The sequence below is a fragment of the Lytechinus variegatus genome, chromosome 2, assembly GCF_018143015.1.
Source record: "Lytechinus variegatus isolate NC3 chromosome 2, Lvar_3.0, whole genome shotgun sequence".
NCBI lineage: Eukaryota > Metazoa > Echinodermata > Echinoidea > Temnopleuroida > Toxopneustidae > Lytechinus > Lytechinus variegatus.
This window is the reverse complement of record NC_054741.1, coordinates 64,930,912-64,958,835: the sequence shown is the minus strand read 5'-3', so window position 1 is coordinate 64,958,835 and position 27,924 is coordinate 64,930,912. Positions and strand designations below refer to the sequence as shown.

The 27,924-nt window shown below is 35.4% G+C and overlaps 2 protein-coding genes across 3 annotated transcripts in view; one reads left to right on the top strand and one right to left on the bottom strand.

Annotated features, from left to right (window-relative positions):
- Nucleotides 1-3,949, top strand: part of LOC121408659 (sodium-dependent dopamine transporter-like) — a 69,132-nt gene extending 65,183 nt beyond the window's left edge. For both annotated transcript variants that reach the window (XM_041600199.1, XM_041600198.1), the window contains exon 15: nt 275-3,949. In XM_041600199.1, coding sequence (XP_041456133.1) covers nt 275-409 — 135 coding nt within the window. In that variant the 3' untranslated portion in view covers nt 410-3,949. The remainder of the gene's footprint in view (nt 1-274) is intronic.
- LOC121408660 (RING-type E3 ubiquitin-protein ligase PPIL2-like) lies at nt 3,887-27,323 on the bottom strand. The gene is made up of 18 exons (XM_041600200.1): nt 27,186-27,323; nt 22,358-22,407; nt 21,799-21,844; nt 21,285-21,399; nt 20,850-20,901; nt 18,948-19,039; nt 18,392-18,557; nt 17,599-17,699; nt 16,973-17,017; nt 16,232-16,307; nt 14,163-14,269; nt 13,064-13,153; nt 12,493-12,526; nt 12,086-12,203; nt 10,810-10,866; nt 9,316-9,448; nt 7,878-8,038; nt 3,887-6,452 (listed from the first exon to the last, which is right to left on the bottom strand). The coding sequence occupies exons 1-18, from the start codon at nt 27,215-27,217 to the stop codon at nt 6,314-6,316; spliced, it is 1,614 nt and encodes a 537-aa protein (XP_041456134.1). The 5' UTR covers nt 27,218-27,323; the 3' UTR covers nt 3,887-6,313.
- Between the last annotated feature and the right edge of the window lie 601 nt (nt 27,324-27,924).

The window sequence follows — 27,924 nt, the reverse complement described above, 5'->3', positions numbered from 1 at the left end:
AGAAACTTGCGATCAATTGCAAGTCTATTTTTGGTCCCTAAAACAATCATATGTCTTGCAGTTAATTGCAAATTAGTGATTGATTGCTAATCTGCTCCTTGAAACAAGTTTAATCTGATTTGCTATAACTAACGTTGATCTGTCTGTTGTAAAATTGCATCAGAATATTTGCAATTGATCGCAAATATATTCTCACAACACCCCCTATGACTTTTTCACATTTTTTTATATGACAAACTGTGACGGATTGTTTTATTTTTCTTCATTTATTTAGCGTATCATGACAAATCTTCATCCCCGGAAAACATGGCCTAATGGCTACGACGGCAGCGTGTATACCGCAGAACAAGAGAGCAGGATGAACGGCATGGTACTGGAGGCAACGTGCAAGCCAGTGACGCTTGTGTGAGGCATACCACAATGCACCTGTCAAATAATTCAAATGCAACTGGAGGCAGCTTGCTAGACAGTGAAGTGTGTCAATCTGATAATACTAAAGCATATGTTATGTATTCAATACTATGAATAAGTGAGAGGTCAAAATCAAAGGAATGAATATTGCCGAGTTGAATACACCCATAAGAGCAAGCCTTTTGTAGATTAACTTTCATCTTTGTTGAAGATACATTCATGTCAAGTCAGATTGATTCGAACCTTATAACTCAAAATCATTAGAACTTTTTTTTTTGGGGGGGTGGGTGGTTCTACACAATATTATGTGTATTGTACGGGAACACAAAAAATCTATATATAAATAAAACAAAATTTTAAACATATTGACAAATACACTGACATATTATGAGCGCCCTCTCTCGGTGAAAGTTTGTGAGATGGCACTATTTGGATGTATGTTCAGTGTCACCTTAAACATTGTGTAAAATGGACCTTAAACATTGTGTAAAAAGGACAATAACAATTTGCTTTAGCAAGACAGTCAGCTTGGGCTATTGTTTTGTATTACGTGAAATGAACTTGGGCCAAGTTGTGTGCATTTCAAAAGATCCTGTAAAATCTGAATACATTAAATTAAAAAGAATAAAACGGTCTGTCAGAATTCATCTTTGACTGTTCCTCAGTCGCCATAAAGCTGTTGACTACCAACTTCTTGAAAGTCAATACATTATCAGTGTATGATACATGAAAATGTAATTAAAACATTATTGTGATGACTATGAAGACAATTGTCATTGGAAAACAAGAACTTATAACGCTCACCTGTCATAAACACTATAAAGAAATGATAAATCACAATGTAAATAGTACTGTAACTATCTTTCCAGTGAGGTTATGTAAATACTATATAATATATGGTAACTTTTTTGTAGTAAATTTATAGTGGATGTGAAGTTGTATGGAGTGAAATGCGACTGGTATCGACCAAAGCGAGTGTACTTTGAGTGTACCTGTGAGATTTAATACCTTCTGTATGATTCTTCCATATTTCCTACCCAAGCAATATCTATGTGTAGAAGGGACATGACCAGCCCCATTTCAAAAATCACTTTGTTTTATCTAGGCGATAGGACAACAAATTATTGAAAGTTATGTAGAGAAAAGTGTGTAATTCCAGTGTAATGTCCCTTTTTTAATAAATAAACTAGCAAATACATCAAGTCTTTGGTTTACTTCAATGAGGATTTGCTATGATGTTCCATGAGTGAAGGTTTTAAGATATATCTGATAGGATTGAAATGATGTTGAAACGATGGAGAAAAGGCATTACAATTTATTTCCAATTGTAAATAAATAGAGAACGAGTCTACGTAAAGTTAATCTAAACAGGTCGCAATGAGTACGCTGTATTGGGTGGATCAAATGAATGAAGCATATCAACTATATCTTGTTGTCTTTGAAAACAATGGATTTTAACTTTAGTTGATATCTTGCCAATGTTCTGTTGATTGTGTATTCCTTGTCTGTATCTTCTGTTACATGTCTTTCTGTTTATTATTGGTGGTAATAAGCAGCCATTTGTATTGACAGTCTTTCATTACGAGATGACTGTAATCCTGGAGTTATTTTGTCTTATAACAGACTTTGTAGATCAATAGTGACTATGGGAGGCCAGCGACACCATGAGTCCTCAACTTTACAAGCTTAACAAGGATTGGTCAAGGTCTTCATACTTTCCCATTGAACATAGAAACAAAGCATGCTGCTCAGTCAAACCAATAACACTTGCACGGTTGTGATACAGTCATCTATCAGGAGCACACAGCTTGCACATGTGCACATTTTAAATGATAAATACTGGCATCACTGGCTTTCCATAGTCAAGTTGGACAGATCATTAAAAGAAATGCATAACTAGTGAAAATATTGATCAATCTTGGGCAGTTCTGCAGAGTAGATATTGCACTTAATAAAAGATATTATAGTTATTACCATCATAATAATTTTCTTTAAGCAAGTGAAGGACAGTGTGCAAGAAAAAAAGCTTATAATTAATCAATTCAAGATAATACTTCAATAGTTCTTGATCAATTAATTCTTTAGCCAGGTTTTTATTAGGCATTGCATTTCTCTTTTTCTTTTCATTTGTATTCTTCACTTGTTATAAATATTGTGAATATGATGAATCAAAATGAAACCAAAATGAATCGATCATTATATGTTACTTTATACCTAAAATTGGTATAAAATTTTTGATACAATATTTAAGTGTCAATGGCTGTCTATAAAGAACCACCTAGAATTAGGACATCAATTATTGCCTGTGTATAATATGTCTAACATGTCAAATGAGAACAGAGGAACAAGGCTTCTTCTAAACTTGATTTATAAGTTTAATATGGAAATGACTGACAAGATATGTTATTCTATTCTGTACAAAAATATGCACTTGTAATTTTATCCGATAATTGTTAAAATCATAACACAAGATATTATTATTGTGACATGATTCAATACATTTTACATGTGTCACTCTCAGAATTATATGTAAATCGACATGTGAATTAACAATGTAAACAAACACATGTATCTATGTAGCTGATATATTATCATCATGTGTAGTATTGAATGATTATTGGAAGCCTACTTTTCCCCCTCTATGCATGTTTGTAGTCGTCCATTTGTATACTTGTGTTCCCAGACAGTGTTGACCGGATTCATGGAAAATCAGATACTTGTAGGTTTGGTAGATTGATATTGAATAATAAGAGATATACCTGATCAACGTACACACTTGTACATCCATCCACTTTTTAGATGCTATCACTTGCTTGCAATCGATAGTAGCCAGTGGTGATAGATCACTTGTAACATTGTCTCACAGCTCACTTTTTGATAGTTGCGATCATTTTCAACTTCTAACATTTTACCATTATTCCAGTCATATTGGTGCCATGGAAACAAGTAAAGAAAATCATGAACTCAAAGAGAATTTCATGGAAACTCATGCAGACTGGTGAAAATAAAGCAAAAATAGTTTCATTCATGATCAGTTAATTGATATAATTGTCTGATCAAAGCAGGTTTGGTAAATCATATAATATTGCTTTCTTGTTGAGTCGACCCTGCAGTAAAAAGGTTTGTGATTGCAATTCTTATACAATATAGTGAACAATATCTACATTCAACTTCAAGTCACTCATTGAGAACTAAATTGTTTGGTTCTACATTTCGATGCACTTCTACCAGTCAATTTCTCGATCTAAATTCTGTTATATTTTGAACAAAATTAGATTCCCTAAAGTAACTGGTGTGCTTTACTTCCTTAACACTTCTCATTCAACAGAGAGTTCATGAAATTCAGTACAATTTAATTTGATTTTTATATATTCCATTTTGTTATTCATATAATACTTTAAGATGGATGATTCTTGCAGATAATGCATGCAACCACCAAAGAAACACAAACATCTCTCACCAAAACTCAAAGTTCTATTGTATATTACCATTTAATTCATCCATTTATGGAAGTACCAATAACTTTAAATTTACAAAATCTAGACCCTGAAAAATATACGACTTATACACAGGAATAAAAAAAAGTAATGTGATTTGTAAATTGTTATAGGATATACTGTATTTTGTATCAGATGTACATGTATGTATATGTCTTTTTAGTAGTATCCTATTCCAAATATTTCATATACAAGAATGTTTTAACACACAGTGAGAGTATTTATCAATCATCTTGTCAATTATTGTACAATAATTTGTAAGTAATATTAGATGTAAGGTAGAGAGAAGTAATATCAATATTTTATGTAATCAAATCTATAATCCTGAGTGTTGTATTTGTATCCAATATTATATATTTTCACCTGCGAGATGTAATGACGTCCAAATTATATAAATGTTATCGACAAAATAGAACACAGTTGTCTGGCTCCTTGTATTGGTGTATTTAACTATACGTAAACTTTATTATCATACAAAACAAATGAAATAAGCAATTCTCATTTTGTATGTAAAATAAAGTTAATACTTTGCCATTATTATAACTTCCATGGGGATGTTTATTTTTGATTAGCTGTCGAGCCTGGTTACCACAGAATATACCATTACGGCAAAGAAGCCCTAAATATTAATTCATTAAGTTGGAAGCCTTGGTACATGTGATAAAAAAGTATCCCCTGAGATGTCAAACATCTCTAGATCTAAAAATTATTTGATCAGAAACCCTACACTTACTAATTGCATAAAATATACACACCAAAATACCACTCCTCACTCTTTTCACCTTCTCTTACCATGGACGTACATGCTCTTATGAAAAGAGGGAGGGATGTAATACTAGTATACTTTACCGATGAGTGAATGTAGGCTTTCCTGAACAAATAATTACTAACATCTAGATCTTAACTATAAAAATATCAGCACAATGCCTAATATTGAATGTGGTAACCATGCCATATATATAAGCTATATGACACCACTGTTCAACATTCAATCATAACAAAGATTTCTTGTGAAACTGACCACTGACTGCAAAGCTACAAGGGGTGTGTTTCACAAAGCTGCTAGTAAGTTTCACAGGACTTGATAAACAACTGGGGCTCCATTTCATAAAACTTGTTATAATAAAAAATGTGCAATGACAGTTAAAAGCTACTGAAATTCTTCAATTTGATTACCTGATAGTAAATTTGTTACAGAAATTGTGCACGTGTTATCATAACAAGTCTTCATGAGACGGGACCCTGGTGATCCCATCTCGGTGGCTAAATCAGATTCTCAATTACTTTGATTACCGTTAGCTTCCATTGAAATCCAATCTTTGTAGATTAAAATTTCAATTCTTAGCACGAACTTGAATTGAAATTCAATTTTTTCAAAGTTTGATTTGGGTTACACTAAATGCACTCCCGTTATGTTAAAATGGATGATTGGGGTTACCCTTAAAGCACACGATAGTGTCACCAGTTATGCAGAAAGTGTCGAAACTTACAAACAGCATTATCAAACATCACCATGCAGTAATGACAAATCTTATTCAATGGTATACTGCAGTTAAAATAAATATGGAATTATTTTTTTTAAATGAAGAGATCAAGTTCACTCACAAATATTAATTTGGGGGGTGTAATCATTTTATTTACTACACATGACAGGATAATCTCCTAAGCGATACCTTGTCTATATAAAAAAGAATTTACATCTGCTGCCCTGACAGCTAATAATAATATATTTGTTTGAAGTCTTCAAAGGGATAATTTCAAACTGTTTACTACATGGTCCCACATGTAGTTACTGATGTTGGTAATCTTCATTTGCTCTTTGGCTTAAATTCATGATTTCACAAAGTTACGTGTACATGAGCATACTGGATCTAGATCTATGAAGATATTCAGACAATTGAACTCAATTTTGAATACTTTTTAAATGTTATCATTTGTTGTGACTACTTGAATTTAGCGTTAAGCAAGCCATGTTGGACATTCAGCTTATCGTTGCCTATGACATTGACCAAAAAGTACCCTGATGATTGCATAGGGTCTCATTTCATCAATCTCACAATTATACTTCCTGTTAAAGGCCACTGAAATGTGATTGGGTGATAGCTGATTGTCATCTAGACAATTTTCATTTGCTTTTACAAATTTGTAAGATTGGTAACACTGCTCCATCTTGATACCTTTTTCATCATATGGGCTATTTTCTATGTAAAGGAACGATCACATGATTTGCTACAGTATAACAATCTTTCAGCCTATAACACCATGCCGAGGCCCCCATGAAAAAATAAGGCCCTCAACAATGACATTTCATCCAATCAATGACGAAATCTCTAATATATAGAGATCATATATTTTGCATAACATGGTCTCTTTCCAGAAGAGTATTATGGCTTTTATGGGTCTAATCACCAAGCACTGAAGTCACTCAAATTCATTGAACTTTTGACCTTTTTCTTGTTGCCTTGGTTACTGCTATCTGCTTCAACTGGTCTCTTTGTAACTCCACTGCTACTTGGTTGGTCTGAAGTTGAACTTGAGGAAGGTCTGAAATTAATAATATTAAATCAATATTTGGTCAATTTAAATGAAGTCCACTGAAGGTATTAGAGACTTTGTTTTCTGTGACGAGCCATGTGAACGTACGAGATTAAGGAATTTGGGGACTGCTGCACAGTCGCGAAGTAATCTGTGACGAGCCTTCTCGTTCACTGCCCAAATCTGTGACTCGTATTTTAGGGTTTTGACGTTCGGTGTCATAGTGCTCGAACGAGCGCTAATTCGTACATGATGATGTCATGCAAGCTTAGCAAAATGAATGAAGACGCATCAACATTCGAGTTTCGTTGATTCAGCAGGGCTGGTAACTGCAAATTACTGCTTGTTACCAGCTTTTCCATTACATTTAGTGTGTCCTGTTTTCACTACATATCCGATAGGTAATTGATGTTCTATTTCCAAACAACTGTGTTTTTCGGCTTTCTGTGCAAGAGTGAAAATGTTGCACCCACAGTCGCCCCACTGGTTCGTAGCGTGATGCCAAGACTGGTTCTCCGGCCGAGCATCGGCCCACGACCCGCTCGCCATCACACTGGTATATGCTGTGGCCTGGAACGGGTATGTCGACTTAAATCGAAACTGTTTTCATCAATGTACGAACGTGATACTGAACGAGCGGTGCCACCACTTCCGGTGAACGAGGATTACATTGCAGTCACAGACAATCGAAAGATTACTATTATAAATCAAAACTCATACCTACAGGGAAATATATATAAAATCAATACCGAAAATAAAATCAACAATAAGTTTTAATTTTTATTTATGAATATACTACGCTGCATAAACTCAGACCAAATGAATGATACTCTTAATGACTTTTAATGAAGAATATTTGAAATGATACACCGATTAAAAAAATAAACATGATACTCTATCCACCTTATAAATCAACTGAAGACATGTTCGCCTTTTTCGTTCAGATGACATACATCACCATTTCCATCTTTTTCGGTTAAAATTATACATTTTCAGTCGTTCGGAGTCATCAGCATATTTGATTAGGCAACTAGATATTGACATTAATTACTTCCTGGATGGGATTGGTTTTAAGACAAGAGTAAATTCAACCCTCTTGATCGAGTCCACCTTGGTGGTAAACGCGATAAAGATCATTATGTGATTGGCACTTGGGTCTTTTAACCGGTCAGCTTTTGACCTTAAAGGCAGTTAGAAGAATTCAAATTAAAAATCAATGATACAGCTGGTATTTCAATCATAATAATAATAAATTTCTTTAAAACCATGCATAAGTTATTACCAATGCATGGCTAGCCATGTATAAGTAATTATCGGAAGCATGACAAATTTACCAGATGCATGGTGTGCCATGCGTCGGTAATTACTTATGCACGATACCCATTCTGTAAAACATGCTGTCAGTTATTATTCATTAAACCACAATGTATTCACCTGTCAGGAGTATCCGTTGATAATTGGGCCAGGTACTTGCCAACCCCCGGTCTATAAACCCGAGGTTTGTCTGTCGTTCCTGGTATTATTGCTGTAGACTGGGAAGGTTTCTTTTCTCTTGTCTCTTCTTCTTCTTTCAGTTTTAATCTCTCCTCGGCAATCTAAACATTAAAGAGCATTCACCGTGGAAAAAAAAGATCCACAACTCATATCTAAATACTCATCTAAAAACATCACATAATTTTTGCTACATGTTGACTACTAAATTCTGTAGATCCCACAAGCTAGCTGATCCTAGATCTCAATGGGTTGACAGTCTTACAGCTTTTCAGACTTGCAATGTAAAGCAGCAAATAAAAACAAAATGAATTAAATTTCAAATTTTGTGGTTACATCATCACAATAAAAGTATTGAATACCTCATTTTAGGTCCAAAGAAAGGAAATAACTTCCACTGGTACAACATGTAGAAATAATAGTCTACATTGTAATAATAGGAATTATTCATTCTTATACAGCACATGTGCCATGCAAACCCCCCAAAAATTCAATAAGCTCAGAAAATAAAAAGATTACAAAACGACAAACATGAGGAAAGTGAAGAATTATTGTGACACAACACCATAGCACAGTCAAAACCTCCTTTACCGACCACATGTAAATAAGAACTACCTGTTCACAAAGACAGCTTGGTGGATTTCCCTTGAATAATATTTCCTACTGAAAGAAGTATTTTTAGAAATAATCTTGTCTCCATTGGGCAGTCATTTTAGACTGGCTTCATAATCTGTTATGAAAAATTAGAATTGAAACTCTCTACTGTATCAACCTGCTTGAAGTAGTTAAGTAATTTTTTTTTCTGTGGGAGTGTTTCATCTTCGTGTCTGTATGGTCCACAGATGTGATTGCATTGGTAGGTTTTGTGAGTATAAGGTAACTATGGAACTGTTATGCGCTTTGTGGGTTTAAACTAGTTTCCATAGTTACCGCATGCACATTAGTCCTAACGATGCATGAACAAACCTGTGTGTCATTCGTTTTATAGAATGGTGGAATTTTTGGCTAAAAAACAATTTTTTTTACAACCATGCATGAGTTGTTATTACCAACGCATGGCTAGCCATGAATCCGGTAAATTTGCCATGCATAAGTAATTACCAGATGCATGGCTGTCCATGCATCAGTAATTTCTTATGCATGATATCTACTCTATAATAATTTTAATTCATTTTTTCAATTCTAAGCCAATTAGATGCAAGGATTTCAGTAGCTTATCAACAGTAATCAATGAAAATCTTGGACTACTTGTTTCATGAAATGCTTCCCATATAATGCTGCTGCCAGTTGATATGATCTCAACCCAAAGAATTTTGTTGATGATGATGAGAGACAATAAACAAGGAATTTGACTGGGAGTTAAAGGTTCATGTACGCATACCTCTTTATCGACCTCTTCGTACGGATTGACAAAGATGACAGTATCTTGGATGATAATATCCTTCACTGGTCTGTCTTTCTTATCAGTCTCCACCTTCTCCATGGCAGTCAATGTATCCAGACCACCAACAACGCTGTAACAAACCAAACACAACAGGTGATTTAAAATTCAGTGGCCCGTTATTCTAAGGTGGTTTTTAATTTAAACTCTGGTCTAATTTGTGGTTTAACTATGGGTAGCCAAATATCACATAAATCTTTACCAGTAGAGGTTTGATGTATCAGCTCATTAGACTCAAAAATAATTCCTAACTGTCTGGGAAGATACATAAGATAATTGCCTTCACCATTGAAGAATTAAGGAAAGAGCATTTAACATGAGAAGCATGCAATGTCAACAAATTTTGAAATGTTTGGCTCCCCATAATTTTAGCACAGAGTTAGACCATGGTCTAAGTTAAACCCAAGTTCAGAATACATGCCAGTGTGTTGTGTTGTATCAAGACCCCCCAAAAATGACATTAACAAACCAAACGAATTGGCCCATATTCTGAACTCCAGATTAACTTAGACCACGGTCTTACTAATTCGTGCTAAAATTATGACAAGTTGCAATGCCAAGATTTTGTTTACAACGTATGTTTCTTATGTTAACTGTGCTCTTTTGAAGACTTTTAGGTCACATTCCTAGACAGTTATCAATGAATAGAGCAGCAAATGTGCTGTCAAATAAAGCCTCTGTTAAAAATTTGTGTTTCAGTAGGCTATCTTTTATTACATCACAAATTTAGACCAGCGATACAATCAACCATGCAACTTAGTGTATCTCTTTATATTAAATTCAATTCAATTCAATTCAATTTATTTGACCAAAGCATTAAAATACAATAACATAATACACATATATAAAATACAATATTTACAATGGTACGATAAATAAAATGCTTGGCAGGATGCAGCCAGAAAGGAAAAGACCCTTATAACGGCCGCCCTTACAAATATAATAAATGTTGTTAAAGTACCTGAGACAAAATAATACAAGGAAATACAAAACAGAACAAATGGGGGGGGGGGCAAGAGCTAAATAAAACAAATTTAGAAAAATAACTCACTGCGAATGATAATTAGCAAGAATGATTTCTTTGGATCTTTTCTTAAATAAATTAAAAGATTGAACCTCCTTGAGTGAAGATGGTAGAGAATTCCAAATGACTGGTCCTTGATAAATAACAGATTTTTTAGAAAAAGATGTACGTATAACAGGAGGATGAAAATTTATTAGATTAAACTTGAGTTCAGAATATATTGTAATCATAAAGCATTAATAGTACTTTTTTAGGAAAAATAAACTTTAATCAGGGGGGGGTGAAGAAATGTTGGTGGTACATGTGTAACAAAGGTGTTTTAAGTCAATATAAATCATCAACATCCAAGATTGTTTAAACTTATCATTTTTAAGCTTATAGCAATCAGTAAAAATCCTTGGAAAACTGACCTTCCAAATATGGTGTGCTTTTCATCCAAGTATTTGCATGATCTGAATGTGAAGAAGCTGTAAAAAAAAGAGAGAATGAGACTTTTGATTACTCACAGATTTCTCTACAGTTTGATCAAAGTTCAAATATTAGAATCTTTACAACGTATTTTTTTTCCTTTTGACCATTTTGGTTTGTTATAAAACTCAATATTATGACCATTACTATGTTTGTAAGAATTAAAAAAATATATATCAAGAGGAAAATCATTTCAAAAGAAGGGCTCGGAGTGGAAGGATTCAGATTCTTTCCTTAATTCAAAATAGTGGATAGGTTTGGCATGGTACTATTAGTTTTAGTGTGTGCTCTAAAATTTGGCATTATGGTATTCACTGAAAATAAAACCAAATGTCATGAGCTTGATAAAGTCAAGCTACTCAAGGAATGGTCCAGGATGGAAATATCTATATCTCAATAAATAGAGTAAAATTCACAGAGCAAAATGCTGAAAATTTGATCAAAATCAGATTACAAATGACAGAGTTATTGAATTTTACAGATTTGCATTATGCCAGTGAAAAAATTCTAGGCATGTCTTTATGAATATTCATTAGATGGGTTGATGATGTCACATCCCCACTTATTCTTGTGTATTTCATTATACAAAATTATATTTATTCAACATTTTTCTATGGAGAACTAAAACAATTGGATTGACAACTGATTAAGTGCACTAGATATTTATTGCCGCAACTTATTTCTTCAAAATGAAGACACATCATTAACAGATGTATGAAAAAATTAAAGATTTTTTATTTCATGTAATAACATAAGAAAAAGGAAGGTGGGGATGTGATATCATCAGCCCACCTAATGAATATTCATGACGATGTGCATATAACTGTTTCCACAAGATAAAGATAAACTTTAAAATTAAATAACTTTGTTATTTCTTATCTGATTTTGAAGAAATCTTATGCATTTTGCTCTGTGAATTTTACTCTATTTATTTAGATATAAATATTTTCAGCCCGGACCATACCTTTAAGACTCCTCACCTCACCTACTCTTCACCTGCCCCAAGCCAACACATCTCATCTAGCTAACAGTCAATAAAGGACTTCCCTCATCTGACAAAAATAATATTCTACTCTGCCATCTTTGTCTATCAATTCCCCTCAATCTCTTTCATATTCATGTCCTCTCAATTCTCTTCATTTATTCCACAGTACTTTCAAGACAATCGACACGGTGAACCATAAACCCTCTATACATGGAAATGACAATTTTACTTACAATTGTGACTTGTTGGTGTCTGGACCAGAGTTGGCCATACTAAGTACACCCCTTCCTGTGTGGCTTAGATTAGGCTTGAACTCATCTTTGAACGGTTTCCCCCATATTGACTCACCACCTGCAAATATACAGTATGAAGATAATAAAAATAAAACAGTAAATTACCTTACATATGGTAAATACAAAGTTTGGGCATGGTTAAATGTATTTGTTTCCATGTAAAGCCCCCCCCCCCTTACCCGCCCATGTTTTTTTTTTCTTGTCAAATTTCTTTGTTTTGGTTATTGAAAATGCCCGCTGTATGTGATGATGACTTTTTATTTTCATTTTCTTTTCACAGAGCTTTGAAGGAAAAAATGCCTACCCATGTTTAATCCCTCAACTCCACCAGGCCTACAGCTACTTACCAGTTCCGGTACCTGTTGGATCTCCACCTTGGATCTGTTTAGGAAAAAAAATAGTACAATATAGAATCAATGGCCCAAATTGACAAAGATGGTTTGTATCTGTAGCCTGAAACCATAGTTGTAGATTTCATGCATTAAATGCAGATGACAGCTGTGACAGCTGGGATCTACAATCAAGTTAAAACAAAATCCGGCCTCTACTACATCCCTGGTTCCAAGCAATGATTGCTTAGTCACACATGTTTTATGTATTTTATCAATCTTTTCAGTTTAGACTTCATGATTTCACAAATAAAAGAATACACATTAATACTGAAGACATATATTTGTTTTGCTATCATCCACCTTAAAAGTGATACATGTATAAAGTTCAGTGAAAATGCATTACCAGTTATCTCTTAAAGTACAAAATCTCTCAAATCACTATCAGAATGAAAGGGATGACCTAATGTCTGTTAAAGGAGACAATGATTTCTGAAACATAAGTATGAAGGATTTAGAGAATTTTTTTTAAGAATGTCATCATGATTTGAATAAATATACATAGTTTCCCTAATAAGTCATTGCTTACCATGAAGTTCTTGATTGACCTATGAAATTTGGTGCCATTGTAGTAACCTTTTGCACACAGCTGAATGAAGTTTTCACATGTCTTTGGTACCTGTAATATTAAGCATAAAACAATGACAACACAATTTAAAAAGTCAATTCACGCTTCTCATTTTTTTTTAAACATCGAACCCATTTCTAAATGTAAAGAGTAATATCTAAATGACTGCAGACTACATAACTTTATCACAAGTTCCTCACGGTTATATGCATATTGAGGGTTTCTACAAGTTTAATCAAAATCGGTTTTGAAATAAGCAGGTTATGGACACTTAAATGGTATTGTTTTACTTTCTATGGGAATCCTCAACTTGGCTAACATGCTTCAAAATGGCTGATTTTGTGGACAACTCTCCATTTGTTTTGTACACGTTTTTTCAGATTTTCCCCATTATCTTTCAAATTGCATATTGCCTCATTCTGATCATAATAAATGTCGTGGGAAAATATAATTCACACCACATATGTCAGGGTCAGGAGGAAATATGAAATATGTAAAATAAAGGGGAAAATCTGATAACTCGTATACATAACAAATGGAGGGTTGTCCACAAAATCAGCCATTTTGAAGCATGTTTGCCAATTTGGGGATCCCCACAGAAAGTACAAGACTTTTTAAACATCCAGAACTTGTCAATTTCATGACCGATTTTGATGAAACTTGTTTTAAATTGTTCCTCTTTTTTTTACTCTTTCCAACACGATTGCTTCTCTTCTTGGGTTTTGGTTTCCTTCAAGCTCAGCGATACATAGAGCATACACAAGCACACAAACTGCCCATCCACTATCCTAGTGAAAGACATCATTTAAGGAGAATCCACATTTTTATCATGAACTATTGATATGCCGGGCAATTTTGGTCGAGTTTGGACAGGCTCAGTATCTCAAATTACTTCATTCCACCGACATTGTATGCCATGTACATAGGACAGACCACTGGTGATCACACAAATCAAAAGGTCCATGTTTACATGAACTACTAGTAATGCACAGTTGTTCTATTCTTTGTCCTCCATTATGACATCATCTACTATTCCCATCTGTACAATGTGAATACTCACCAGATCACACCTGAGTTCAATGTTGAGTGTCCCTTTGTTGGTATTCATCCTAACATAGCCTTTCTTCTTCACCCGCTCATACCGTATGATGTCTTCGTCAATTACAGCTATAAGGAGAAAAGATACCAAGATAGCATTACTTATTATTGTTATCATTGTAATATCATCACAATACAGTCCAACCTCTCTTATCCAGACACCCTGGGACCAGCACCAATCCAGACAAGGGATTCATCCGAATCTGGGAGACCCAATATTAGATACACGCTGCTGCATCCCCCGTGGTGGTTAAACGTAATCTATTGTGTGGGGCATACACAGACAATATTCACTGCAGTGTCGTTGCAAATTACAGGCATTTTGGGGGGGGGAAATGAAATTGATTGGTTGCCAAAACTCTTGGATAATCTATCTGCTGAAATGATTGAGGAATACATCAAGCTTAACTCGAAAGAAAGAGAATGACTTTGAAACTAGGTTTGAAAATTAGATTATCACAGCTTCGCAAAGTCAGCCTCTGTTGTACTGTATGCTCAAACATGATAGATGGCGCTGTCTGTATGGAGGCCGAGCGCTAGCTAGCTTCTTCATGTGTTGTTTTATCGCGAAAAAAGAAAATGTGATCAAATGGTTGCGCTGTGCCATGATTTACTGGAAAATTATCCTGTCTAAAAAGTTCTTATGCTGATTTGTGTAAGGTATTTTCATAAACAAGTGGAATGCCTCTGGCCGTCTCACCTGCATCACGCGGTTCAATATAGCAGCAGTGCTGACTTTGCATACTACTCTAACTCGCACAAGATGTTCAGTGATACATGGTTACTCTTATGTCCTCTTTTTATGAACTAGACCAATAAACTTACAGAGATATGATGGTTATTCAACAAAAAACCCCAACATGGCCAAAGTTCATTGACCTTACATGACCTTTGACCTTGATCATGTGACCTGAAACTGGAACAGGAGGTTCAGTGATACTTGTTTCTCTTATGTACAAGTTTCATGAATCAGATCCATAAACTTTCAAAGTTATGATGGTAATTCAACAGATAAACCCAATTCGGCTAAAGTTCATTGACCTTTGACCTTGGACATGTGACCTGAAACACGCACAGGATGTTCAGTGATACTTGGTTACTCTAATGTCCAAGTTTAACGAACTAGACCAATAAACTTTCAAAGTTATGATGGTAATTCAACAGATACCCCGATTCGGCCAAAGTTCATTGACCCTAAATGACCTTTGACCTTAATCATGAGACCTGAAACTTGCACAAAATGTTCAGTGATGCTTGATTACTATTATGTCCAAGTTTCATGAATCAGATCCATAAACTTTCAAAGTTATGATGGGAATTCAACAGATATCCCCAATTCGTCCAAAGTTCATTGACCCTAAATGACCTTTGACCTTGGTCATGTGACATGAAACTCATGCAGGATGTTCATTGATACTTGATTAACCTTATGTCCAAGTTTCATGAACTAGGTCCATATATTTTCTAAGTTATGATGACATTTAAAAAACTTAACCTCAGGTTAAGATTTCGATGTTGATTCCTCCAACATGGTCTAAGTTCATTGACCCTAAATGACCTTTGACCTTGGTCATGTGACATGAAACTCTAATAGGATGTTCAGTAATACTTGATTAACCTTATGGCCAAGTTTTATTAACTAGGTCCATATACTTTCTAAGTTATGATGTCATTTCAAAAACTTAACCTCAGGTTAAGATTTGATGTTGACGCCGCCGCCGCCGTCGGAAAAGCGGCGCCTATAGTCTCACTTTGCTTCGCAGGTGAGACAAAAACAATGATATTGTAGGTAGACTATATCAAAAAAAAATTATGTAATCAAAGTGAGTTTGTGTAGGAATTGATTTTAGATTGAAATCTCATTCTCCCATGTGCATGTATTAGATTGAAAAATAAAATCTCAGCAAGTGTGCGTCCGGATAATAGAAAGATCAGGATACGGGGAAACCGGATTAGAGAGGTCGGACTGTATTGTATATTTCATATTAACAGCAGAAATTTTAATATTGGTGCATCAATAATTGTTCTTACCTGCTTCATGCACGGTTTGAGGGGCCATAACTGTCGAGGTGAACCCAGCTGCCACTCTACCTGTACTGAAGTGTGCCTGGAATAAGAAAACCCAATTGCTTGATTTCAGTGAATGGTATTAAAATCATCTGGGTTGAAGAGAAATGCCAGTAGTTGCAGTAAACACTGATTTCATGAGAAAGTCTGTAAAACCAGGCTTAATTGTCAGTATATCATCGAGGATCTTGATCTGGTACAGTAACATAAAGTGAACTTTGTGAGATTTTGAAATCTATGCTGAAAAATGTTCACACTGAAGATCACCAACACAGATAAGCGCACGTGGGACAGTGTATTATTATTGCTTTGAATGTCGGCACGACGCTTGACCCGAATCCTGTGCTCATTTTCTGATTTCTTATCAATTACACAATTTCTTCCAGAATCCTTTGGCTCATATGTTTTATTTATACAAACAGACATTTTGGTGGTCATTTCATTGGATTCTGTACGAACTCATTTTGATATTGTTACCATAACTGGCATTTACCTTAAAACTCACTAATTTACGACACATGGTGGGTTGTAGTGTAGCTGAAAAAAGAGGGATTAGACGCTCTTCCACAATAACCATGTTTTCAGCTTGCATGCTTATTTATGATTCTTGTCCGTGACATGCTGAGATATGAAAGTGCTGAAAAATACATTGATAATGTATTTAGAATGAAATTAAGCAATAAGAAAAAATATAGAAATACTTACAGAATTGATCTTATCTGCTTTCTGTTTCTTTTCTTCTTTCTCTTCCTAATGTATCATGAGAGGAAACAAACAAATAAATAAGTTAAATTTCTGTTTAGCAGCATTCATCCATTATCTGCCCATATATAAATAGATTTTCAGAAATATTTCAAATTGAGTAACAAATCAAATGTCATAATTTGTAGAACCAGCATATCTAAAATTTTCATTAAAAAAAAAAGAAGAGAGAAAATGAATGGCAAGAAAACGAATCAAAATTGCTCTAATAAATATTGAAATATGAAATAAAATCTTAACATCTGTTTTAGTATATAATTGGCATGACCGCATAGTAGATTTCTACATGAGCAATATCTACAAGTTAAAAAATTTACAATTACAATTGTAATGATGACTTTTACAAAAACCAATCACCAAATATAAAGGGTGTTTCATTCTATTGTATTCTATTATAATTGTACCTCATGATTTTCTTTTTTTACTAATTTGAACATTCTGCATTGTTCAGAGTCAAATAATTTCATAAAATTGCATAATTGCATATTACTTTTTTGTATTTCAATCTAATGCCTGGGGAGAAATGATGAATAGATTAATAGGGAAGAGACAAAAGAAGTATTGATTACTGTAGGCTGGTATTCTTTGTAGAGTGTTCCCAAGATGTCCTCTGTCTCCACATTTGTCTTGTTGAGGGTATACTTTGGGTCTTTCCTAGCTTGAATCTCAGCTGTGGGGTATTGAATAATGCAATGGAAATCAAGTGATACTAAATTAATACATAATACTCCTGCAGTGTTCACTATATTCCCTCCACCCATCCCTCGATCCACCCACCAACTTATCATTCCCTTACTCTCTCCTTTTCTTCCGTCCACTCTCTTTTCCATCGTTCCTTTCTTTCTTCCTAAATCCTCTGCTAATACAATGCCTCCTATGCATGGTCCCTCTCTCCATTCCTCAATGACTAACCAAGCTCCTTTCATCACTCCACCAACTTTTTTCTTACTCACTACCTACCACTCAATGTCCATCATTCCTTACATTTCCCATTCAACCCCCCTCCAATCATCCATACCTCCAAATCTCATCCCTCCAATTCTACCTCCGCATCATCCACTCTACCTGCCCTCCTGAATTAATTCTTCTCACTCCCTCCCCTTTTCCTTCCATCTGTTCATCCAGAGTTAATTTTCACCACTCCTCATCCCCCCTCTTTACCAATCCTCCCCCCTCCTCTCCACCCATCCCTTCGAGATTCCTTTCATTCCATTCCCTATCAACACCTCCATTTCTAACTCTATATGTCCCAGCCAAATTAATGTTCTCCAACTCCCCATCCCTCACTTCCTTTCTCCCTCCATAGTACATCCCACACTGAATCTCTCCCATATCTTACCCTTCCTGCATCACATTACTCACCTGCATCTTCAACTTTGAGATTGTTTTTGATGTGATGGAAGGTAGAGATGTTGAACTTATCCAGCTGGCTTGGGTCTTGTATGGTGATGATATCTGATCGTTTGAAAGGTTCATCGGTCAGCAAATCCTTCCAGTTCTTGGCCTTGATATTAAGCTGCTCAATAGCCTGATTACAAGAGTGAAAAATACGGGTGACTAAAGACCACTATCCCACCAAGGGGGTGTAACATAAATGAATATGCTTGATACTCACAAATGGATGTTAATTTTTTGTACTTGATTTGCCATAGACTTAATAGTTATGCACAATCGTAAAATCAATTGTATCTTTTGTGACAGGGCTCAGCAGGCCAGGTCCCCCTATCCCGTACCATGTAAGTTCAGTCACAAAGTGACGTATAAACCTTCCTGATTACCAGGGAGCAATCATGCAGTAGTTGATGTAAACAATCACACTGGAATAATACATGACAATAATACACAGATAAACTGTAACTTTGCCTTCTTAATGCACAGTTGAATGGCTACAGGAAAGTATTATGGGGTTGATACTCACTTCGAAACAATACACATTGCCTGTTGTTTTCACAGCGACGATATGAGTATTCTGGTTGAACACCTTGAAAGTCACAGGGCAGTGATACTTCCCTGAAACAGCAATATGAGGAGTAAGGAATGTTATCTATGCCATTCATCCCTGTTGTATTAATATAATAATAATAACGCAGTTCTTGTATAGCGCATATCACATTATGTCATAACGTCCCTATGCGCTTCCAAAGGACTTGGATATTATTACCCTGGCTTTAGCCCTGCAGCCTTTTACAGCACGGTGGCAATTCAAGAAATAAATTCCTGCCAGGGACCCATTCATCTCACCTAGGTTGAGTGAAGCATAATGTGGATGAATTTCTTGCTGAAGGAATTATGCCATGGCTGGGATTAGAACCCAAGACCCTCTGTTTCAAAGTCAGAAGACTAATCCACTGGGCCACAATGATCCAGAGTATTAAAGGGGAAGTTCACCCTGAAGAAAACTTTGTTGTAAAAATAGCAGAAAAAATAGTAAAAAATATTGGTGAAGGTTTGAGGAAAATCCGTTAAAGAGTGAGAAAGTTATTAGAGTTCAAAATTTTGGATTTGTGACGTCATAAACGAGCAGCTGCCCCATGTGTTATGTAATGTAAAATGTATGAATTTCAAATTTTGTATGGTTCCTTATGACTTAATTTTGTTTTCTTTTCATGATCAGGTATGAAATGATTTGTCTATTGATATACAAAAGTTACAGTGAAAACCATTTTCAATTTTCTGAGAAAATGACATTTCATAGATTTTTTACCATTCGCTATGTAGGAATGCTGCTCGCATGTGACGTCACAAATCAAATAATTGAAATTCTAATAACTTTTTAATTATTTGATGAATTTTTCTCAAACCTTCGGCAATATTTTTTCTGCTATTTTTACAATAAACTTTTTGTCAGGGTGAACTTCCCCTTTAAAGCAATATCATCATCTTTAATTTACCCCAGGTGATGATTTGTGTACACTCCACTACACTTCACTACTGCTATACTACATAAACCATCAGGGCTTATCCGTAAAAATTGCCATTTCGATTCCCAAGAGGTGTGTTTTGGGGAGGCTAAAGGCTAGAGCTATCATTGATGAAAAAAAAACATTACCTTACCAAGAATCTACCACATGTAATCCATCATTCTGACACCTTTTCACTTTGTCCAAGCAAATAGCAGTCTCAAAATCAGTGATTTAAAGCCCACACCTAATATCTTTGCATGTTATAAATTCATCACCGATTCGAAAACATCACTTCTTCAAGAACGCGTGGCCAGCAGGCACCGTGGCGATACTTGCGATTGCGAAAGCAATGTTTCCATATTGGCAGTTAATTTATAAATTGCATGAGATGGATTGTTGGTATGATTCTTGGTAAGTTCATATTTTTTTTTGTCAATTATAGTTCTAGTCCCCTAAAGATCCCACCTTTGTGAATCCAAAAGTGTTGATTTCTATGGATAAGCCCTGATGGTTCGTGTAATGTAGCGGTAGAGAAGCGTGGTGGAGCGTACACGAACCATCACCTCAGGTACTTCATTATCAGTATTGAGCATCCTTATCATCATCATCATCATTATAATCATTGTTATCATTATTCCCGTGACCACCAACATTATTTATCATTACTCATAATCACCATTTTCATAATCAACATCATAACCATCAGCACCATCACCATTATCATATCCTCATCATTGTCGAAGTCATCACGTTCATTACCACAGTTAATACACTATTTTGAAAAAAAAAAAATGGTAGATGAATATGTACAAAAAATGTCATGTAGAAAATTATCTTTGTGTAATGGCCAAATATCGATTGCCGAAAAGACATGCCATTTTGCTGACAACACCATGAATCCTTAGAAAGTCACTAACCGTCAGTGTTCTTGTGGAAATGAAGCTTGATCAGTGACTTAGCATCAAGGGCCTGTATTGTAGGAAAGTATCAAATCAATACAATGGGATACATCTGAGATCTGTCTAGGGCTGCATTGACAAAGTAATGACTATTAAACAAGACTCATGGAATGACAATGAAATTGTTTATTATGACATCATTTGTCAAGGGCTCTAACATCATAATGGAATGATGGGTGTGTCGGCACAACTTAGAATAATTTTTTTTCTAGATTTGAAGCACATTACTGCCTTGAAAATACCTTGGTGACATAAACAGTTTCATTCCCTTGGCAACTTGACAAGCATAATCACAAAATTGATAGTTTAGAAAAATGGGAAGACATGCAGGGCCCCAAAATCAAGTGATAATTAATCAACAGGGAGAGCCAGAAAAATTGCAAATGCACTTACCTGCCCTGTGATGGGGTTGGTCTTGTACTTCTTGATGAATGGCACAATACTCATCAGATCAAAGATAATACCATCTGAAGTACAGTAGGGGTGCTCAAAAGGCTGAAGGGATAGACTTTGGATATCAGAAAAATGTAAATACTATTTGAATAAGAATACAATCGTTTAATCATATCTTGTGCAAAAAAATCAAGAAGTAAACTTATCAAAATAACAATGTATCATACAACTGTTAAATTTCTATTATCAATATCATTTGCAAAAGTTTCAGAGATTCTGTTCACATGTAGGCCTACCCCCCCCCCCCCTGAAAAAAAAGACCTGTCATATGATCAATACTTCAAACCATGAAACAATACTGAATATTAGATGGAATACTAATAACTCTTCAACTTCCACAAGGAAATGAAATAAGTATAAAATTCTATACATGAAAATATACCGGTAGCTAAAACTTTTTTGAATTCCTATGCATTCCCTACTTTAAGATTTTCTAATGAATGAAATTACATACCTGCAATGATCAAATGGTAATCTACGAAACTCAGATTTCTGTGATTCTGTGATACATTGAAAAAAAAAAGAAAATTATTCAGTCTTCATAAAGAGTAACATATCAGGGGGACAAGATGGACATCTTCCAATGGCATCACTTGAACAATAAAAAAATGTTAAAGTAAAGGGGAAGAAAAAAGAGAGAGAAAAATATATATCTTGAAAGTTTACTCCACAAACAACCTCAGAAGCTACTGGTGCAACATGTACATGTAACTAAAGATATGAGAGCTCTAGTTGCAATATTATTATTGCTAACCCCCTTGCCAGATGCTAAAGATTTGAGGTGTTGGAAAGGGTACGACTTTACCATCCGCCATGGGGTGAACCCTATGATCTGAACAAAAAATAAATACCTGTGTCATGTTCCAAATCAATAGTTTGTTACTGCTCATTATTGTGCCATCTGCCTCTTCACTTTTCATTTCAACTCTATGATTATTACAATGCCATATAACATTAATAAGATCAGAGAATAAATATGGATAGAGATAGCAAAAAAATTCTATTCCTCTTACCAGTTTTCTTGCCACCGTAGAATGCTGACCACTCCTTGGAAGTCAGATACCTGTTTTATTGTGAGAAGAAGTTGGCAAACTATTAAAGTAATAGAAATGGTTCCAACACTCACCTTTCAATCAGAAGGTAATAGGCTTGAATCCTACTTCAGGGGCCCCATCATAAAGATTTATGATCATGGTACATTTGCCATTATGGCATTAATGTAAACCTTGTTTTGAATCTGTAACCATGGAACATAGTTTTAAAGGTAAAGCTACCATCATCATAAATCTTTTATGAGATGGGCCAAAGTGATAATTTTCTCTTAACAAAAAGAAAATCAGCCAAGTTTATCTGGACTTTCCCAGGTGAATATACAGCCAGCCCAGGGTAATAATATTGTGTGGTTCACGGTAAAGTGGTTATACCTAGGGTCTACGATGCCGCATAATCAAAGTTGCTGCATCAAATCAATAGAAATATGTAATCAACATTATTATGGGGAGGGAAATTGTCATACTCAACAATAGATTTTAGTATAGAAATAAACATGAAACATCATATTGTAAATTCAAATATTGGAAGAATCAGTTGTGATTTAATGAAATGTTTGCTAAAAAATATAACTCTTCATGATTGTTTGTTTTCAAGCCGACTGTTTCATACAAATAAAGCTGTCGAGTGAAGGCAGCCCGCTAGCAATACCAATAGCATGCTGTCGGCTAGACCAAACGCTTCGGTCTCTGTTATTTTGGCTGTTCCACTGAACTACGTTGGCTCCACTCACAAAATACAGAGACTGAAGTTCTAGCTCGATCTGTACAGGGGACTCAATGGCCATATGTGTTATTAAGTTCGGATAAAACAGGTAAGTGAAGTTGCGTGACAGCCGAAGTATTAAGTCAGTGTTTTTTCCCCGTTTTGGTGCATTTCAGGCCAAAACGGAATAATAATCTTTATTTTGGTATAGTTCTTTTTATATATTTTTATGAAAAAAGACAAAAATCGATGAGCCCCCCCCGGGGGATTGTGCATTGTTAACCCCCTAATGGTGGCTGCACTATAGCGAGCAGTCTACGGGAGAAATTTAAACATATTAAAAAGCTCCTCGAAACAGATGACTGCCAGCTGTCTAGCTGTTGGCTTAATTTATGTGCAAATTCAATCAACTGATTTGGATCTGGATGTAATACAGTGCAGGACCGTTAGGTATAATACACAAGGTTAGGAGAGGGCGCAAATGAGTTTAGTCAAAACGTAGGTGGCTTTCTTTGATCTTGGCTTTAAACACCTCTGGTGATGTACTGCTGACGACTTTGTTTAGGGAGTTGATTCCTGGCCAACAAAAAAAAGAATTTCTTAACTGCTCTGTGCTACAATGTCTTATTGAGAAACACTTGGAGTTATTTGTTACTTGTTTCTCTACCACATTAGTAGCATCAAAGTTACAAATTTCTTAGCTTTGATATTATGTTTAGGTCTTGCTTGAATAAGAAATTTATCAACAGGAAGGGCAGGAACCAGCCCCTCGACCACTTTGAAGTAGGATGTAAGTTTCAGGACTTGGCGTCTTGAGGCAAGAGTAGGCAGGTTGAGATTCTCTCTCATCTTGGTAATTGAACCTGGTTCTCGAGAGCTGTACTGTAGTCCCCACAGATGAACCGTACTGCTCTTTCTCCAGACATTAACCCTAAAAAGACTGGGGGGGGGCTGATTCAGCCCCCCCCTCGACATTTTTCGCGATAAATCCGCTGCGCAAAATTTTTTGACCGCGTCGCTCGCTGACTTTTTACTTTCAAGTCTCGCGCAACTTTTGAGACCAAAATTGTGACCCCCGGGTACGCGGTTCCAAAATTACGCAACATTTCGTAAGTGCATGCAGACCCAAAATTACTCAAAAACGTGAATTTGTGTACAAATCCAATGCAAATAGTGTTCTTAGCCAAAATTCATAAATGTTTCATTATTTTTCCTTTTACTGCTTAAAATCAATTAATTTTATCTTGTTTATGGTCAAAATAAAGTCCCCAACAATTTCCATTGAAAAAACAATAAAAAACAAAAAGTCGAAAAACATAGAAATACATAAGAAATTTAGAAAACAATAGAATACATAAGAAAATAAATTTGATTTTGAAATTTTTTTTAAATCAATTTGATCAGATGCCTATCTAGAGTATGTGAAACAAAAATTAGCATTTCAGGGGCATTATTTTATTAATTAGAGCAAACTTATGATTTTACGCATAAATTAGCATAATTAATGAGACATGAGATTTTTTGCCGAATTTGATGTTATAGTTTTGTAGATAATGCCATGGGTAATGCATGTGCCAATTTTCGTCGCGATCGCGCGATCAACGGCCGAGATCATAAGGGGGGGCTGAATCAGCCCCCCCCCCCCAGTCTTTTTAGGCGTCGAAATAGCCCAGTCTATTTAGGGTTAAATATCCTAAAGATAGAGATCCCACACATGCACCATATTCCAGGATAGATCTGACTAGTGCAATGTGTGCTGTGCGCTTGCAATTCTCTGGGCAGAAACTTAGGTTCCTTCTGAGTAAAGCAAGGACAGAGTTTGCCTTCCTCACAGCTTTGTTGATCTGGGGTGACCACTTCAGATTGTCGGCTAGTGTTACTCCAAGATATGAATGTTGAGATACATGTTTAAGTATACAGTCATTTATGGTGTAAAACTATGAGGTTTTGGCATTTATACTCATATTTCCCTTACTTTCCTTAAGATGCTCTCATATTAGACAGTTATTTTTGCTGCTCTTTTCTCATTTTCAATTACATGTATCAATACTGAATCTACTGAAAGCCATTACAACAAATTTTCTAATTCTTCTTTAAACCCATATTACATCACAATAATTTATATTTTAGGAGTAAATCATTTTTCCAACATATGTATTTTTTCAAAGCTTTTCAAAGCTAAGATCACTTCTTCATTATTATCATGATTTTACCGTAATTATTTTTGTAATTTCTTGATTCTTTTGTAACATTGCTTTTTTGTTGATTTTATGTGTATTTTTATGCTTTTTTGTAAAACATTTGCCAATTCAGCTGCAACAAGCTGCGATCATTTGTTCTAATAAACTCTTGAATCTATAACTTGGCACTTGCCAGCATTCAACCTCATTCCCCAGGTGGTTGCCCAGTTTTCTAATGCAGTAAGGTCCTGCTGCAGCGTGTCCATACGCAATACACATTTTACATGGGTTTGCTATTTATTTGTGTTTTAGTGGTTGAGGGGAGGCCCTTATTTCCTAATTTTTAGCAAGACATGACAAAAAATATAACAACAGAGCATAGAATCAAACATTCAATTTGAATATACGGTATGTCAACAGGATATATGGCAGTGTATCCTATTGCCGGACACATTCATTTCAGTGCTTTAAAAATGACAACTAGAGGAAATACAATCAAGAAAAATTATCACTTGCTATTCCAAATATTCTGAAAATTATGAATATGATGAAATTATTTTATATTTTCCAACCATTTTCTTTGCACCGCACTTGCCGCATACCCCTCCGCGAAAAACAATTATTTTCGTGCGTGACAAATTATATTGTTATTCCGGACGCGCGCCGGACGGGTAAAAATATTCTTGATTATATAATGATGTAAGAAAGAATTGGTGTGATTTTTTCGAGATTAATCATCTCATGAGTAAATTCTAAGTTTTTGTTTGCTTATAACGATTCTGATCAGATCTTTGTTATAAATTTGCATTGGCTAACTAATTTCCTTTTTTTTAATTGCGCGTTCGATATTGCACTCGTTCATATCGTAAGACTCAGTCATCAAGTTAAGTTCCATCGATGCGCTGTCGATCATTGACGGCTCTCCATCACGGTAAACCTCGCGCACGGCCGGGGTACCGGGAACATTGAGAACTAGCCGTCGATGATTTAATCGATGGAGCGTACGAGATTGAAATTCGGCGAATCAGGTCCGTATTTCAATCAGAAAATAGATCAATTGGGATCAATTGTTAATGCCAAAACTGTGTTATATGTTATTTCAAGCATTTTCTGTCATTTTTAGAGAAAAATAAGGTAAAAGTTATATTTTCGCCTTGTTTTTGCAATCTCGTTCTTTGAATTGATCTGTGATATTGAACTGCGGAAGTCTTACGGTACGAAATTGATTTCCTACGCAGTTATATGTGCGTCCGGAAATATGATAGTGTCCGGTAATACAATACGTCACTATACAAAGATAATACATCAGGATTTATAAGATTTAAGTGAAATTAGTGAATATTATTACAAGTTTAGGCCGGAGCTAGCTCCCAGAAAATACGTCCGACGGGGGTGATGGCGCCCTCTCAATTGAATGGGGTGGAGATTTTCTGCAGGTTTTTTTTTTTTTAAGATACAATCCTTAATTTTAATTTGTTAATGTTACTTTGTTACTGTGTGTGTTAGAAAGTTTGCAAACTCAGATCAATGCAGATTTTCGGAAGAAAACCAGAGATTTCTTCATTTTAAATTTTAGTAAATTTTTGTGACAGCCCTAGCACACTCAATCTCACACAATTCACAAGCTGCTTTGTCAGTTTGTTTTTCTTCATTTTAAATTTTAGTAAATTTTTGCGACAGCCCTAGCACACTCAATCTCACACAATTCACAAGTGGAACAGCCAGGCAGAAATTCCGCCTACAACAAGAGCAAGCAGCGGGATTCTATTACGCACTCCGCCGTCCAGACCGGCGTTATGACATGGGAGAAACCCGAACGGCCGCAGGTGCCCTAAAAAAAATCAAGAAAATTGTGAATTAAATAATCAGATGAAAAGGGGGGAAAACCGTAAAATACAATACTCACATCTTGTCTGACTGATGTTGTCTCTTCCCCATCTTGATTTATTGACTCTACTTGAACAAGGTAAAAATTAAATTTCAATAAAATTCCGAAATACCCCGTCGACTTTAATCTCGATGAAGCCTAACGTAGTTTTTAAAAAGCTACCGTAGCTGGCGCGGTACGCGGTACATGGTGAGGGGTAGGCATACATTTTGTGATTTCGAGTTCAGTGTTGACCTTTGGTGTCGGTGTTTGGTCAATGTTGACACGATTATGACACCAAACATAAAATGAAGATGGTGCCGAGAAGTCACTCACTAGTTGTTGAGATGTCAATAATGTGATCTCGATCAGTTTTACAAACCCAGAATAGATTTTGGAGCTAGGGCAAGCAATCCAAATGTCAACAATAACATCAAAAAGTGAGTGAGCGAGCGACTCCTTTACGCATAAACATGAAGGCCCGAATTCACAAAGGAATTTTAACCCCCCTCGGGGTTTTAAGATCCTTCTGAAACGCAAATGAAAAACCCAGCTCGTGGTTTAAAGGGATGGTCCAGGCTGGAATTATTCACATCTCAATGAATAGAGTACAATTCACAAAGCAAAATTCAGAAAACTTAATCAAAATCGGATAACCAATAACAAAGTTATTGAATTTTAAGGTCAAGTCCATGCGCCGCAGAAAAAAAATGTTGATTTGAATCAATTAAGAATGACAAAAACTGGAAATTTCATGAAAAAAATTGGATGTAAGATA